Source organism: Genypterus blacodes, unplaced genomic scaffold, assembly GCF_046128005.1.
Source record: "Genypterus blacodes isolate CSIRO-AG114 ecotype Tasmania unplaced genomic scaffold, CSIRO-AGI_Gbla_v1 ptg000037l_1, whole genome shotgun sequence".
In the NCBI taxonomy this organism is placed as follows: domain Eukaryota; kingdom Metazoa; phylum Chordata; class Actinopteri; order Ophidiiformes; family Ophidiidae; genus Genypterus; species Genypterus blacodes.
The window spans coordinates 1,860,053-1,877,974 of NW_027466850.1; the positions used below are offsets into that span (position 1 = coordinate 1,860,053).

General features: G+C 41.7%; 1 protein-coding gene across 1 annotated transcript in view; it reads left to right on the forward strand.

Annotated features, from left to right (window-relative positions):
* The window catches only part of grm7 (glutamate metabotropic receptor 7), a 155,437-nt gene that overhangs the window by 114,799 nt on the left and 22,716 nt on the right, over positions 1–17,922 (forward strand). The window contains exons 7-8 of the mRNA XM_076147087.1: positions 1,600–1,739; positions 15,770–16,705. Of these exons, the coding sequence (XP_076003202.1) occupies positions 1,600–1,739; positions 15,770–16,705 (1,076 nt within the window). The remainder of the gene's footprint in view (positions 1–1,599; positions 1,740–15,769; positions 16,706–17,922) is intronic.

The following is a 17,922-nucleotide window of genomic DNA, read 5'->3' on the forward strand; positions in this document are numbered from 1 at the left end:
AACTCTCCATTTTCGACCAGAGACAGAAGATTTCTTTCTATTTGCAGTTCCCACATCCCGATTGTTACAAACAGGAGCCAAATATTGATTGGGAAACAAAATCCATTTCATATCAAGAGGTTGGGCTGTGTTGCCGGTGGTGGCTATTAACCCAAGTATTGATCTAAAGCAGTTGTCTGGTCATGGGAGGAATGACTAATTGAGCCGAGGGAAGAAGAAGGAAAAGGGAGGAAGTGTAGTCAAGGGTTTTTAGGATGAAAGCAGGGATGAAAATAAAACACAGCCGTGAAGTTATTTAGCATAAGAGAAAGAGATACTGTGTGTTTTGTGAAAATGTGGTATTTTCTCTCGTGTTACTTGCTTGTTTACACACACAGTGACAGTTTAAAGGCCTAACGCAAAGTTTTTTCCTGGCTCCTGCCTTTGTTCTTGACAGTATTTATGTTTTGACTCTGACATAGAATGAAATGCAGCACTTGGAAGTCAAAGTCACATTTTCAAAGGGTTCTTTGAAATTATTCAGACAGCACAGAGGGGATATCAGCAAAGGGCCAAAAAGCTTTTGTGTGTTTATCATGATTGACAGCCATGATTCCAGTATTTACTGCTTTTTTACTAACTTCAGATTTGCACATCCAGCACAGTAAGAAGCTTCATGCTCCCTTTACCTGTGCACTGTTTTATTTATGTTCTTACCTTTCAATGGTGCGGGATTGACAATAAATATGTGACATAAACTAAAGGCCTTGCAAATAAAGATGTCTATATGACAAAGGTAATGCACAAGGGTATATAATAAATAGAATGGCGGAGGAGGAAAATAGGCAGACAGAAAAAGGAAACAAACATAAGGAACTGGACAAAAGAAGAAGAAACCTCATTCCCTCCTTTCTTTCCTTGAGCTGACCTCTTCTCCTTACGTTGAATAGAAGGAAGCCCAACACAATCTGTCCAGCCTCTATTCACAAGGTTTCTCTATCGCTACCTGTACAAATTAATCGCAGACACTAAAGAGACTGCTGGCCCACAGCGTAAGCCAAAAGAGCCCGGGTAAATAAACAGAGTGACATTGAGGGGACCTCATAGCATCACAGAATAAAAATGAGAGAGGAACAATGAAAGAGAGAGAGAGAGAGAGAGAGAGCTCAGGCTGCAGAAACAAGTAAGATGGGTCAGAGTGTGACCCCGGTCTGATAGAAGATGCTGTGACACGCAGAACAGCAACACGGTGAAGGATGCACGTGTCAAAGTCCAATGAATTGTCACGTCTGGCTGGTGTTCAGCAGGTTGACAACCACGGCACATTTTTACACATGTGCACGTTGCTGCTGCTGGCCTTTAACTTGAGGGATGTGAGCGGCTGACATTATCTTCGAGGTCAAACACTGACAAAAAGCAGAGACACAACCTGGACACACACATATTCACCGCTCAGGGACGTGGCTGTGTGTCTTATCGTTCCTGAGCCGTGGTGGTTTCCCTGTCGGTATTGTCCTTCTTAAGATAAATGTAGCTTATTTGGTTGTCTGACTGAGTTATTGATTATCTGATTGATTGATTGAATGACTGATCTACTGCCAAACTGTTCCCCCTATACAGGAAGCGCTGGCACTTCAGTGACATTCAACCGTAATGGCGATGCCCCTGGGCGCTATGATCTGTTCCAGTACCAGTGGAACAACATGACTGGGCCAGGTTACCGGGTCATTGGACAGTGGACAGAGTCTCTGCAGCTCAATGTAAGTTCAACACATCAAAGTGCTTCTTAAACCTGTTTTCAGTGTTGGCCTGCTGCAAATTATAAGTTAATACTTTTGTTGCATTTCGCCTCTGTTTGGTTTATATAGAAACATTGCAACCGACCCAATTATATCATCAAAAGCCCCATGTCTGGGTGTTGGCACAAGGAAATGGAAACAGGAAGAAGTCACAGCTAATGTGATCATCACACACCAAGCAAAATAAGCCAGCATTAATACAAATTTGAATGCAAATGTCTAAACCAGCACTGTGCAGCCGCTGCTGTCCTCTCTCCACAACCATGTAGGAGTGATGAGAACACGCTAAGATATTGCACAGTAACGCTGGTGCAGGCGTGTGCAGACTGGGGGTGGAAAATGGGACCATCATCATCGATCATAGTTGCAGTAAAGTCTATGGGGAGGACATTTGTGAAGTTTTATTGGAGGAAAAATAACATTATTAAACATGCAATAAGCAGATCAGAGGCAGGGAGAAGAAAAACTGGGTTTGGCAAAGTTTAATTAGCTGTCAGAATTATAACATATGGACAGCCAAATGTCAGCCTAATTAGTGTCAGCATAACTTTGGAAAAGTCACAATGAATGACATTTTATGGTGTGAGATTTCAAACATGTTACGCCGATCATGCTTCTAATTTTGGCGGAATCTGTTCAGCACAGACTGAGTTTTTCTGTGTCATAGATAGATGAACAACAAGAGCAATGGAGGATGAGTCACAGTCCTTCTAAATCTCCAAACGAAGGACACGAAATTCACTTCAATGCAATTGGTTTGTGTAGTGATGAATTAAGCTTCATGAGAGATTGCTGTAAACCTGTCTGTCCTATTATCTCCTGAGCAGGAATGTGATTTATGGAATTTACAATGAAACGTGGCAAACAATGCACCAAAGTAGCTGATTCTGTATTGTATGAAATCTCAGACAGTTCAGGTTCACACTTGAGGATTATCAAGCTGATTTATTGTGGCTTTCTTCTGAAGGAGGTTCTTAATTGGAGGCTTGTATGAGACTGATAGTCTGTAAAGATAATCTGATAATGTCAAAGTTAAAGAGATTTATCAGGTCATTGACTCTGCTTTGTCCGATGAAGGTTAAGATGCCACTCCAAAAGAAACTGTTCAACAGTTCAATTATAAAGCAACAGGAGGGGATCATATAATGTCAGCCATTGATTACACAGTATTTTTTTTTGGTGACATTTGCACAGTGCACAGACAAAACTGCAAAGGCAGCAGAAAAAGTGAATATTTCTCTAATGATAAGAACTTTTCCAACCTTTCAAGTGTCTCATTGTGGAGATAATGAGATGGTTCCAAAGTCTGGATCAAACTAGAACGAGGTGTCAGGAGAAGGTGTGCTGAGTTGAACTTGAAGACGGGGATGGGGACAAGAGAAGTCACTTTGACATCTGCAGAGGAGTTCTGTCATCGTTTTGAGTTCCTTCATATCCACTGTGGAGAATGTTGCATTCTTCTGTATAGAAACTGTTTTACTGAAATACTGATGAGACGCTGCGCCCTGAAAAGTAAAGTGATGTTGAATTATTAAACTGTGTTTTCCCCCAGTTACAGTCAGTGCCTTCTGGTAAATTGGACTAAGTCACAGGATTGCCAAGACTATTGCTCTTGAGAATTAAATTTTAAAAGCAGAACTCATAAGTGCATCTGAGCACAGAGGATGGCAGAGATCTAACTAGGTCTTAACTCTGGATATGTATTTCAGATTGACACAATGTAGAATCAAAGCAGATTAGTTGTAAAATCATACAATGGATCTGATCATGCTGCTCCTTAAAGGGAACATATTCAGATTTTCATGTAGGTTTGTGCATTTTAGAGCAGCTTGTCTACAAGGGAGAGCAGTGCTGTTGTAAAAGTGTCGGGAGGTTTCATAGTAAACCTCAAAATAACAATGAACAATGACATTCTTCACTATGAGTACCTTGATACTTGAATACCAGTGTGGGAGTGGCGGAGTGGCAGCTTGGCCAATGGGAGCACTGGGACATTTCCCAGTGGGCTGGAGACATCCTAGGTCTGGACGGCCAGAAATTACATTGTTGATTACATCAAGTCCATCTGTGGGGAGCAGACAAGCGCCCCCTCCCCAAGTGGTACAGCCCTGCTTCATGCAAAAACCAAACTTGTCATGTAAGGTTGCATGGCTAGTCATGTTGTAATGTGTGAGCCTTTATACGCCTCATATCTTTGAGGTAGAGACAGCTGTCACTTTTTCATTTTCTCAGTAAAAAGAGCAAATGAGGAAGAGAAATTGTTTGATGGTTGGCAACTAATTATTAGAACAAACTTTCAGTAGCAGGAAAATGTTGGTGACATCGATACAGCTTTGTTTGATGGGCACAGATCCAGAAAGTGTGTATGCAAGCAGTGGAAAACACCAGACAAGGATTGGTGACATCCTGCATTAATAAAATATGACCCTGTGGCCACACAAGAGTAATGTTGTCTGGCACAGTTGCGGAGATGGGATACTGGCTGCACCTGAGCCTGGTGCAGGTTCAAAGATGCTCTTCTTGTTGTTTACTGTAATAATGTCTGGGCTGGCGTCAAGTCAACCCTGACATTTCATAAGTCTGTGGAGCCACTTCAGGAGCCACAGCCATTAATATTGTTTTACTACTACTAAAGCATGTCGATTGATTGTTTATTTGAAAGGATGACAGCTGAAATAGGGTCCAGCTCTGCCCCTGTTGAGTACATTGTAAAGCAAGTACTTATATGCATTTACAAGGTTAAATGCAGGGCTTTTGCAAGAAGTTGAGTTGCGTAATGTCCCAGTTGTGCCACCTTTTAGTCGTAGATTGATGTTCTTCTTCCAACTCTACTGTTTCACATTTCTTAAGAATCACATGTGGGTATTCATTTCTTGTTTGGTGTGTATCCAGCACACCCGTAGAAAAGATCCTTTTGTTTTTCTTGCATTGTACCCAACACCATAGCTGTGACTTGAGCCGCATTCTTCTGCTTCTGTATTCATGGCCATGTTTCTGCTTCTTTTCACCACTAAATTATTCACCTCAATAGCCCCTGGTAAGCCAGATGTGCCAGAGCCGTTGCTATTAGGCTTCCCATTATTGCTTTGTTCCCCGTATCCTCATAATTCTGTCGCGTGTATGTTGCGTGTGGGGGTGCTTTCCAGATTACAAAGGGGAGCTATTACTAAAATTGCGTGTTCAAGCGTGACAGTCAAACTTAATATGGCTCAGACATGCTACCTGTACACTGATTTTCTTCAGATCAAGGCATAAAAGAATAATCAGCATATTATGAATATTTGCAACCTTTGTTTGAACTTGGTGCTCCCAATAATGGAGGGCAAGAGAAACGCAGACCCGGGGGGGATGTCTGGCACCAATTATCCTAATATGCCACATTGACATACATGATCTAGCCCACATGTCCTATTCCATTATGCTGCATGTCTGATATTACATTGCGGGGAGGAGAGGATGAAAAATATTCAAATGATTCTGACGTACAAGGCTGCTTTCACACAGCACATGCTCAGATTCTTACATGCTTTGGGTTGAATCAGTCCTTTATAAGCAATATAAGAAAAGAAACACAAGTAATAAACAAGTAAACAGCTTTTTTTTCCTCAGTCTCTAGTCTTTTGTTTATCTCTTTGGTATTTGTTCCCAGTAGGCATAGGGCACTGGCTTAATGGGTCAATCAGGTGAGGTCTTTCGGTCTAATGAGACTCTGTCAGGGTTTATGTGGCTATAATCTCTCCAGGACGACTTTCACTTCACTGTGAGAATCTACCCAGGACAACAGCTGGACTGCTGGTGTCTTCTTGAAACAAATTCTGTTCACTAGAATACAAAAACATGCATTGCACTCTCTGAGTAAATCCCCTGTTGCAACGCTTAGGATATGCAGGTATAGAGAATTGATTGATGGATTCATGTGCATTCTCTGTATCTGAGTGTGTTATGGGGACGATTTTATTACGTGTCAGTAATTCCATCAAAAGGCTTGAAAATTAGTTTTATTAAAAAGCGTCATTATCTGCCTGCATTGTGATCTAATCTCACTCAGCAGGTCGTTACGCTATTGAAGCCCATTCTTCCTCTTTTTTTCCGTTGGGCAAGCTTGATGCTTTTTTTAAGATAACAAAATCCAAGTCATAATTCCTGATTCCAAATAATTTAATTTTGAAAAGCAAGTGGAGCGGTGAGAGTGGGCAGATTTGATCTTTGCATTTGCACCTGGGTGACTGAGATCTGCATCCATATGATCTGATATGGGTACGACCCATCACGCTGTCCCATCAAGCTGCATTCTGTTCTTCATTATGCCTAAATACTTATACTTAATATTACAATGATTGTCAAAGATTCAACAAATCGCTTTACAAAGCCAAGCATGATAAGAATAAAATGCGGTGACACATTATTTTCCTAAACATAATCTGAAAAGTAATTTATTAACAGTCCAGAGGAATTCATACGCAGGATTGAATCGTTCATATTGATGATACGGGATTACCAGGTTCATTTAGGAAATGGCTCTATAGGATAATGTCCCGGGAGGATGTTATGATGTGATATGGCACATCAAAATCCCTGTTGTATTGCACCGATTGTGGGGGGAGAGCTGCAAATGTCCCTGAACAGGTCCTGCTGCTGCTGCTGCTGCGTTCAGGCGTCTCGGCTCAGCGAATATGCTTAGGACAACAAATGTATTGTATGCATCTAGACATTGCATAGACAATATTTTTCCCTTTAATTTGTTCCTTCCCCTCCTCTCTCCAGTTTTCTCTTGACATCTGCTGCTAATCCTCTCCAGGCTGTAGACCTTGTTTCATCCCATCCCCTGCCTCAATTGAGATTAATTCGATTCATCACTTGTAATTTCTGAGTCCCTTTAGGAAACGCCTTGTATATTAGCTTGGCAGTCGGTCTCCTCAGAGGGACAAATTGATTCTGCATGCTACGTGATACTTGGTGCATTCAGTATAGACACACTTCATCGGGACTCTCCCCAATGGACTGCAAATTTGGGGTTTTGGCACCAAGTCCTGAATGTGTCTGTTTGTTTGCCCGACTAAAGCTTCGCAAGCAAAAGCTTAAATGAAACCTAAATCTTTTTAAGTGTACGTCGTTCCCTCCTCACTCCTTTAATCTGCAATAATGTGGATTATTTTACAGCGAGGGGAGAGGAAACGTTTAGATGGATGGAACAGAAGTCAGGTTTTCTGAATCCATCAGTAGCTTCATGAGAAGCTGCAGGGTGTTCTCCAAAAAAGGTGTTCTGAAAAGGAAGAAGAGGCTCACTTTGAATGCATAGTGGGAGAAAATGGTTTCAATATAAAGCAATTCAAAGTCAGCAATTTCAAAGTAGAAAGAAGGGCGCTGTAGAATAGAATTCACCCGTTTTCTTTTGAATGTGCAAATGTTTTTCTTGTACAGGTATTGACTTTCGGCTCATTCTTATACGCTGACACTGGGCTACACTACACTCATACTTCCACCAAGGCAGCAAAAAACAAATCAGTTACACTTTTGTGAAGATATTCCTCTCTCCACTTCTTTGGAAACTTCTCCCAGAAAGTTCCTGTGCAGCCTGTAGACCTCCTGGTTGAGAGGCAGCAGTTCTGAACATCATGGTACGGTCGCAATTCGAAGACGTGCAGAGCTTTTCAGATGGTGTATTTGGCCCATGTTTGGCTACCAGCTGGTGTGGCTGCTTATCATGTAACATAAGAAACCATAGACAAGACCATAACTACAAAGCAGATGAATGCTGAGCTCACCGTGACACTATATCATCTATAATAAAGCTCACCCAGGACTGTAACTATTTCTAGTTTGTGCTTTCTCATCATTAGAGCAAAAAGCGGCTAAAGAAATAAACACGCAAGAAGCGAAAATAAACTGAGGATGTATGGCAGGGAGAAAATAAGACGCACACATGAGGAGAGACATTTTGATCTCAGCGTGCTCCCACCCTTCGGCTGTCTGTATTATCATAATGTGGGTCGGTATGGTCGAGGATGGGAACACATGCTGCACACTCTTCAAAAATACATGAAACAGCTCAGTGATCTGACAGGATGATTATAGCTTCTATCAAAGACGGCCAGTGGAGCTCTCCAGGGAGAGGACAGATTTTAACATGAAATGCACACACACACACACACACACACACACACACACACACACACACACACACACACAGGCGCACATAAAGCCCCCTGCATGCAAATGTGAAAGCGCTCTTTGGCACATGTACAAAATTGCAAAGACGTCTGTTGCACACCACATTTCATGTTTGGATTGAAGGGAAAGCAGCATCTTTAGCAGCTCACATAATGCACTATATTGCATCTCTGTGCACAGTGAGAGAAACGCATTACATTATTCATGTAGTTGCACAACCCTCATTCGCTTGAAATTACAATTTTCTTTCAAAAAATTGTTTTTATAAGAGATGAAATCGTTCTAATATTCCAGAAGAAATCGACCTCTTTACTTCGCTTTCTCCCCATGAAGCCGTTTCCAGCTTCAGTAAGTCTTTTGTTTCATTTTCAGCTTCAAAGATTAGAAATATGGGAAGTTTCAAACGGGAGAGAAACTGTGGTGAGTGTACTCGACAATTAAAGGTGATTCTGACACAGAAGCGAGGGAGGAAATACTGCTCTTTTATCTGCCATGCTTCTCAAATCCCTATCCTCACCTCAGAAATCCAATAGCCCTTGTCTTTCATGTCTAAAAAGCGATAGAGGTGGACTGAAGAGATTCTGATGGGTGCTAAGCCTCATTAGGAGTGAAGGAATTTGACCTTCATCTTTACGTGTCCAATTCCTCACAACCCTTCGAGTTGTATTATGAGTCAGATGAAGAGACTTGGAGTGGACAAGTAGCTTGAAAGAGGTGCCCATCACTCCAGCCAGGAGGGGAAAGAAGTCAAGTGAGAGGAGGCTGCCGGTTCAAATCCGTAGATCAGATTTTGAAATATCCGTGTGGGTGAGGTTCAGTGGATTTCCCATTACTGGTTCCACTTTAGATCAGGAGAACACCCTGATTTTCTGATTATAAAAAACACAATAATATTGAAATATAGATCAAAATACAAGTACATTCTCAGCGAAAAGTTTGAAAGAACAAATCCATTATTTTAAACTTTTGATATACAGTACAACAACTTCTTAATTTAAAGGAATAAGCCCTCCAACAAACTACAGTAATATATCCAATAACAAATATATAATAGACTTTGAATTGGCTTGAACAAATTGAATCAGCAAAATCAATACTGCATTCACATTCAATAAAATGCAATCGATCGGCACTCCACAGTCGCCAAATATTACTTCCCCTGTCAGCTAACACGACTATATGACTCTCATTGTACCAAAGGAAACGGTGCAGAAGTTTCCCAAACAGCGTGTGTGTGTGTACCTCGTGTGTGTTCAGCGAAGCAGTGTGAGCCTTAGGGAATTAGAATTGGCACCGATGCTTTTTTCCCTCCACATATCATTGACTTTAAGTGTTGGAGAATAAAGCGTTGTTTCTCCTCTGCTCTGGTTTTTCTCCGTCCACTTGGCTGCTGTGCCTGTAAATGCAGATTTCTCCACTGTCTTCACACTTCTATGCAAAACAGCAAAGGGGGCCATTTGTTTCAAAGATGAATTGTGTGGCAACAGTTTTTTCCTCCAGTGTCTGTTTTCACTGATGTTCACTGTCTCACTTCTCAGTTGTGTAACACGTTGCTTGCTGAGTTCAGCTTACATTGTTGTGCCTTGGGATCGCAGCTGAAAGGAATGAAATTATTCAAATTCACGTGTTTTTTCCCCCCAACTGTAACTTTTCTTTGAAGAAGAATTATGAGTGTGTTTTATTCAGACTATTTCAGCAAGAGAACAAAGGCAGTCAGTGTCTCACCTGTGGAGGGAAAACATTCCTTTCCTCCTGAGCCGCTGATGCACACATAGTTTGAATTATTATTTTTTGAACAATCCTTGTGTGCAGCAGTTCAACCAGGATGACGACTTTAAAGACGCTGTTGAGTCAGAACTTCTTATTTTAAACTATACTTATGATATTGTGTGTATATATAATTTGACATTATTGTATTTTTCATTTAATATTAGATTAAATAGAAATAGGAAATTTGGAAATATGATTGATTTCCCTACAAATCTGTTGAAGGAAAAAAGAATAGTAGCAGAAAGAAAGAAAGAAATGAGGAAAGCATAGAAGGCAGGAAGGAAATATGGTGACCAAAGGAAAGGAAAAGAAGAAGCTGAGCAATGAGATGCAATATCATTATTTTTATATTGTTTTTCTCAAGAAAATGTCATAATTTTCTTGTTATTCGTCCGTATCCAGTGATTGAGGTAATAGGACATGTGTCTTATTACTCCAAGTGCTGCTTAGCTTCCACCATGCACTTTGGATTTTTTTGATTTGAGGCATAATGTTCTTCTCTTCATCGCACCACTGAAGAAAGTTGTGATTAATTGTATGCTGTGGGGTCAATTTGCTGTTTATTTCCATGTTAATATCCAGCAAAGTGAGGATTTACAACTGTTTACAACCTGCAGACACGTCACAATGTATTTTTATGTTCTGTTATGTATTTTTTCAACAATCTCGATTTGGATACAAAATCTTGCTAATAGGTAAAAGGCTTGGTTTGATATCTATAACAGATTGTTGCCTCCATTTTGCACCCGTCCGTTCATAACCAGTGGATTATCTCATTATCACGAGGACATTATTAAAAATGTTATTGCATTTCCCCTCTCAGCCGCCGTAGGAAAGACAAAGTGCAGGAAAACAAACAAGGACAGAGGAAAAGAAAGAAGAAACGGTGAAGCAAAGTACAAAAAGAAGAATGTAGTAAAGTAGGAAGGAAAGACAGAAAGTGATAATTACGTAAACTGGAAAGTCCATCTTTTCAAAATGTCAAATAGAAATAGAAACACACAAGAAAAGTTACACTCCCTCGCATTTGCAGTTAAGTACGTTACTTTTATATTTCAAATTACTTTCAATCGATACCAAAAGCCCTGATTCCTTGTTTTCCCTGTCTGATGTCATTGTGGCCTTGTGTTCCATCAATAATTCAGTGGAGCAGAATTTCCTCTCGGCCCCTAATAGTCTCACACTTTCCTCCTGCACACTTTAATGAGCATTGTGAACGCTTTCACAGTTAATCAAAATGTGACATTTGCTGGGAAGAAATATGCCTCTGCACTGCGTATTTGTCATAAGAATACACAGTGACTGCATTAAATTGTATTGGTTAAGACTGGAGTGACACAGACGCCTCAGTGATCCTGTTGGGACGCTGACACTCGTCTGTTTTCTTTTCTATTACTCATTTTGTTCCCGTCATTCTAATCTGCTAACTGTGTACGCCGCACACAGCCTCGCAGGGATTTGGCGGAGTTATATCCTTTTTCCAATCGATTAATCAATTTAATCATGATCCACAGTCACCAAATTAATCACTGTGTGGCATAATAGAAAACAAACCAGGGTCTGCATATGCTTTGTGTCCCTGAGTGTGCACGGTTGTGATTTTGTGTGCATGGTTGTTAGCTCTCAGTTGAGGAATGCTTGTGTTTTGACGACTTTTATCATTTACAGAGGCAGTAAGTCAGTGTTGACAAGAGCCATTACACACGGGGCTACACTGCATAAGACTGAATGCAAAGGTGGAGTCACGTCTTGCCTTCGCACAGTAGTATTAGCATAACAAATCTTCTGTGCCATTGTCGGGGCATGAGTGAGTCTGAGCAGCTGGGTTTTTAGTCAGTGAGATGAAAAGGAAGAAGAGGAGAGTGTTGAAAAGAGGGAAGGAGGGAGGGAGAAGGAGGTCAGAGGCTAGGAAGCTATCAGCAAATAGGTGGAAAAGTGTCAACAAGGAAGAAAGGAAGATGAATATTTTAAAAATGGTTTACTTTGCATGAATAACATTGTGAACCAACAAAGACAACGAATTCCAATAGAGGGGCAACATGGAAGCAACGAATCTTGTATCGTATCCATGGCAACAACGTGTAGATCCCAGAACTATTTCCTTGGCGTATTTCTGATGAGCTCAGGGACTGGGGCCCTCTAAAGGCAGGGTAATGAACTGCGGCGCCTTCCACTAAATTGCTGTGGGAAGGACGGAGGAGGAAGGAACTAATGAGTGTGTGGATTAGCCGCAGCCAAGTAACAGTCAGTGCGTGTATCCAGGACTTACACACACACACATACAAATTCCATTGCATTAGTATTGAACATAACCTCTGTTTCATTAGATTGAATTCCATATGTGAATATTTTTTGGGGAAAACTACTACCAAGAAATTCACTGTTTTTGGTCTCCTGGAGCCTCCTTAAGCGCTCCTGGGGCCCCTGGAAACCAATTAAAGTGCTTTAGAGAATGGAATAGGGCAAAGGCAAGAGCAACAACACATCACATCTCACACACACACACACACACACACACACACACACACACACACACACACACACACACACACACACACACACACACACACACAGTGGAAGAGAACAAAAAGAGAATGCCTGTTCTCCACCTGCAGCATCTGCAGAGGCAGAGCAGAGTTTTCTTTGTTGTTGTTTGGACAGTTTACAGCACATTTATACTGACTGATGCTAATGTGAGGCCACTTTAAGTGCTCACCTGACCTGCAGCCTACAATAACATCAAGGTGGGCAGACAATTTATCGACAGCAGAGTCTGACAGCAGAGCAGAGGCAGGCGGAGGTGTAAAAGGTCTGCCTGGGGCTGATAAGAGCGGCAGAAAGCGAGGCAGGGAGAGGTTCAACAGAAATGGAGAAAGACGAGGATGAAGGAAAAGATGGGAGGTTGAATGCAGAGGAGAACTCGCTCTCCCTCTCTTCTCTTTCTTCTCTTTCTCTTCATGTTTTGTGTCTCTGGTGCAGAATCCTGCTAGAAGAAATAAATAACCTGCTCCTCTCTTCTTCTCTCGTTCTTTCTTGACTCTAGTTCTGTAGCTTGCGTGTCTTTGCTAATACTCCTCTCCCCTGCATCCTTTAGTCTTTACTCGTTCCATCTTTTTGGTTTCATAGAATCGGAACTGGACCCTACATCTATCTCTGCTATCTCTTTCTAGGAGCTCTGTCCTTTTTAATGTAGGTCCTGTTAATGAAATGAAATTAAAATATGTCTTACCGAAGCCATTCAAAGCAATTACCATGCAGGATGAAGTCCATACCAAAAACAGACCTGTCACTCAAATCTGAGCAAATCCTAAGAGCTTTCAGTGATCTTTCATCTTTTTTTCCTCCACTATGACCTAAGTATCTGAATCCCGGTCACCATATTGCTGCTGGCAGATATAATATTAAAGAATCCCTTTGACAAAGAATGTCGTAGTAGATACATAGGTTAAGTGCAAGACCTTTTGACATAATCACTGGCAAAAAAAAGTAGGAACATGCAGGCTTTTGTATGCATGCAGTCAAAGATTCAAGACTAGAGACCTCTTGTCCAGATCTTTCTACCAGCTGTGACACCTCTTCAAAGACCTGAGTGAATTATTGAACGCGCAGAGGCTGGCAAACCTGACTGCTTTGAAGGGTAGACGGCTGGCATTCCCATTTAAATGATTGACCCACCATCGCTCCTGGCGCTTTGAATCCCCCAGACTGAAATCCTTTTGGATTGGCGAAGCTGTGAGCCGTTTTATTACCAGGCGCAACCTTGCCGCTCATCAATTCTGTATAGCAAAGCTTGTTTCTTACATGACAGGTCAGACATGAATACATTTCATATTGCTAAATGAGGCGGCACATTCACCTGCATGCGAGCAACGCCACAGATGAGCAGTAAGGATTTGTGTCAGCCGGGCATGTAACTTTGATGGCTTGTGTGCCACTGTGCTCGGCGTGGAATAAAACGCTCACATATTTGAGGTGGACAGCATTAGGGCGGGATGGACAGATGGGCGGCAGACAGGGCTGATGACCATAAACAGACCCTGGTGGCAGAGAAGGTGACCTGTGAAGCATGTGTAGGAGGAAGAAGAGGAGGGAACAAATTGTTTTACTTCTTTTCCACTTCTACAGATTCTGCCTTTTTCCTGAGGGAGGGTACAGGATTAGCGTGTTGTGTAGAGATTCCCTTTATGTTGGGGTTCTGAATTCGCACAGCAGCCAAATAAAACCCTCTCAATGTCTTCGGAGGCTGATGGCTTGATACACTTTTTATCCCAAGCTATCCAAGTTTAACAACTTTGCTTTTTTTTTTTTTGGTTGTGCACAGGGAACCTGGGGAGATATCTGGTTTATAGTGTGTGGCGATAACAGCCTGTATAATTTTTTTACTGTTCCCTCCAGTGCAGCCCCTGGTTGCTGGAACCAACAGATGAAGTTTAGTGGAGCGTAAAGCAAGTTTTTCCAATAACGCCCCCTGAGCACTTCTGGAATTTGATCCAAACCAAGTCAATTAAAGTGTTTTACCCACAACCAACATGCCAGTTACATTATTAGGTGACTGAGAGCTTTAGTTAGACAACCTAGAGTACATAAAGGTGGTTAAATTGGGAATACAAAGTACACTATTGCACTTAGAAGGATTTGCAGGCAGGATTCTTTTCTTGCTAAGTGTCGAGTAAAGCGTCAGTGGAAAGGATGAGTATCCAGTGCCCCCAGTCCACTTGCACGCTCTGATTCAGATTAGCCTTTGAGGATGGTCTTAATGTTGCATAATTGATCATTTATGGTCACAGTTGCTTTTGAAGTCCTTTCAGAACTGTGAACTTAAAGGATCCAGCACTGTCAAAATGATCATCATCAATATCAATGCACAACATGCAGTGTTTTGGACGTCATCAGTCAGCAGAACTCCTTCCAAGGTCTGGGCATCTATTCAAGATGGCATGAGCTCTGCCAGTAAGATGAGAAATACTGGAATTTCTCATTACCTGTAGACATTGAAAGTGTCTTTTGATAATTAAATATCAAGACTGACTAATCTGATCCGACCCAATTCATAATCTCATCTGATACCACAGGCCTGACAGGAGTGTTATCTACAGACAAAAAACCCTCAGGCTTTTACAATTAAAATGTGTGTAATGCTCAAGGATAATGAGGCAGGAGTAGTGCCTGAAAGCTATTCTTTCAAAAGCAGAGCAGCGCTTCTCTTCACTATTCAACCTAGCAGTAATATGAAGTAGAAATTCCAATAAAACACCCACTGCTGTGATACAGGTGGAATTTCTCTTTAGTATATTGATGTTTCACTTATACGGTTTTCATTACTCATTAGCAGCACTCAAGCTGTCAAATCGATGAGACCTTTGCTTTGATAACACCACAGGCAAAGCAAAGCCCTTGTTTAACATTGGTGCGCAACACCAAAAGATAAAATCCTCACTATAAATCCAGGACCAATCGATCATAATCCCCATGTTGGTGTCCTCAGATTTCATTTGCCACAGCGCAATGAACCCTGAGGCTTCACTGTGTATGGGATGTAGACCAACATCGAGAAAACATTGGCTAAGGTTTATTTTTCCACCTCAGAGCTTAAGGTAAAAGCAATGCATGGGATTTCAACAAGAACATACCATTAGCTTTGTGATATAGGATTTGTGTCCTTGTGTAGTGTGCTTGGTATGGGAGCATTACAACTGGATAAACTTAGCATATTTCACTCAGTGACATATCTGCTGCCATGGATCATATCTGGATATGCTTCCAAATTTCCTTTTCATGGTCATCCAGGTACTTAAAGGATACAGCTTCTTTGGCAGCCCGCACTTGTGGTCCACATATACACATATTGAATGTACAGCTTCTTCCTGTGCATTATAAAGCTGTCTGAATCACCATCATCCTGTTGCTGGCAGATGTATATCTGATCTATAATATCATAGAGATCTATAATCCCTTTGACAAAGAACAGCAGAGTAGATTTATAGTCTGCCTTCCTTTGTATTTCTTAGTATGAATCTAACCACTTTCTGCATCTCATGCTCTCTCTGCAGATTGAGGACATGCAGTGGCCCCGAGGGGAGCAGGAGATTCCCAGCTCCGTATGCAGCCTTCCCTGTAAAAGCGGAGAGAGGAAGAAGGTGGTGAAAGGAATGCCCTGCTGTTGGCACTGCGAGGCCTGCGATGGCTATCAGTACCAATATGATGAGTTTACCTGCAAGCTCTGCTCCTACAACATGAGGCCCAACACCAACCGCACAGCCTGTCAGCCTATACCCATAACAAAACTTGAGTGGCACTCACCCTGGGCTGTGATTCCAGTTTTCCTGGCAATGCTCGGGATCATCGCAACAATCTTCGTCATGGCCACGTTTGTCCGGTACAATGATACACCAATTGTCAGAGCGTCTGGGAGGGAGCTGAGCTATGTTCTCCTGACAGGGATATTTCTGTGTTATATCATCACATTCCTTATGATTGCTAAGCCGGATGTTGGCGTGTGCTCATTCAGAAGGATTTTCCTGGGTCTGGGCATGTGCATCAGCTACGCCGCCCTCCTCACCAAAACTAACCGAATCTACCGTATCTTTGAGGAGGGAAAGAAGTCCGTCACCGCCCCCAGGCTGATCAGCCCCACCTCACAGTTGGCAATCACCTCAAGCCTCATCTCCGTCCAGCTGCTGGGGGTATTAATCTGGTTTGGGGTGGATCCACCCAACACAATCATAGACTACGATGAGCAGAAGACCTTCAACCCAGATCTGGCCAGAGGAGTGCTGAAATGTGACATCACGGATCTTCAGATTATCTGTTCACTGGGCTATAGCATCTTATTGATGGTGACGTGTACTGTGTATGCTATAAAGACGCGAGGGGTCCCAGAAAATTTTAACGAGGCCAAGCCCATCGGGTTCACCATGTACACCACCTGCATTGTATGGCTGGCTTTTATACCCATCTTCTTCGGCACCGCTCAGTCTGCAGAAAAGGTAAGAACCCATGCATGCATGAGGGGCTGAGGAAGTTAAGGTCTGTGAATGGAGGGATGGGATTGTTTTTGAGCATTTATTTATCATCTGTAATGTCTAATTTTCATGGTAACCGACAGAAACCACGGTTACCCACACAAATTCAGTCATTATCATAGCAACAATCCGTGTCAAATGTTCTGTTATTTGAGGTAGGAGATGATATCTAGTACATTAGGTGATTGTCCCAGTTCTACTCTGCTTCAATCCTGTCAAACAAACACAATGTTCCACTGGAAAATAATCTCATTTCCATTTGTGCAGAGAGGAGAAACGCAATGAGGCAGTTTATCCACTTGTAAGAAAAGGAATATAAAAAGTACAAATGAAAGAAAGAAGATGAATGTATGAAGCGGCAGTGAGAAGAGTGGAAAGATTGAATTTTACATAGCAATATCCCAGGTTTGATAAAATATTGCACTTGTATAGTAAACCATTCCTGATCATCTGTTTGTTACAGCCCTTAGGCTTTGTTTGTTCTCATCCATTGGTTGGTTTTGATGAAGCAATTACAGGCCAGAAACTCGAAGGACAACAGCTGCATTCCCCAGGTGTTACCCTGCCTCTGCAGATGTGCTTAATCTCCACTGAGACTTGATGAGATCGCACTGCTCTTTTTAAGTTACAACAGGTTATAAAAGATCTTGGAAGCTGACAAAATTAGCACTTTTTTTCTACTAGCTGCCCAAAGGCTGACACTGCATATTGTTGTACTGTAAAGAAAGTTTGCATGGTGGAAACCTATTCAAAGCATTAAAGGTTGCTGCCATTATTGCATAACCTTTATGTCCAATCACAATGAAAGCTATTCTTTCTAAAGGCCACTGTGAAATTTCAAATGCAGTCCACCAAATAATGTTAATAAGCATTAAAACTATCACACACTGCAGAGATAAATAATTATTATGCAAGCTCAGTACAAGCGGTTTGTGTCCCCAAAGATCTATTCAATTTCTGTTTATTTCCTTATACTTAACACTGTCATGGACTAATCTGTTTGACTAAGTGTTTATTGGAAGGGAGACCACAAAGAGTTACAGCATTCATAACATTTAACTGAATCCAAACAGCCATAATGGGCACTAAGGGCTGTGTTAGTAGTAGAGATAGAAACAATAGCATGCAGGCTTACAGTGCTGCTCTTTTTGATTCATGCTATGGTTGCCTTAATTATATTG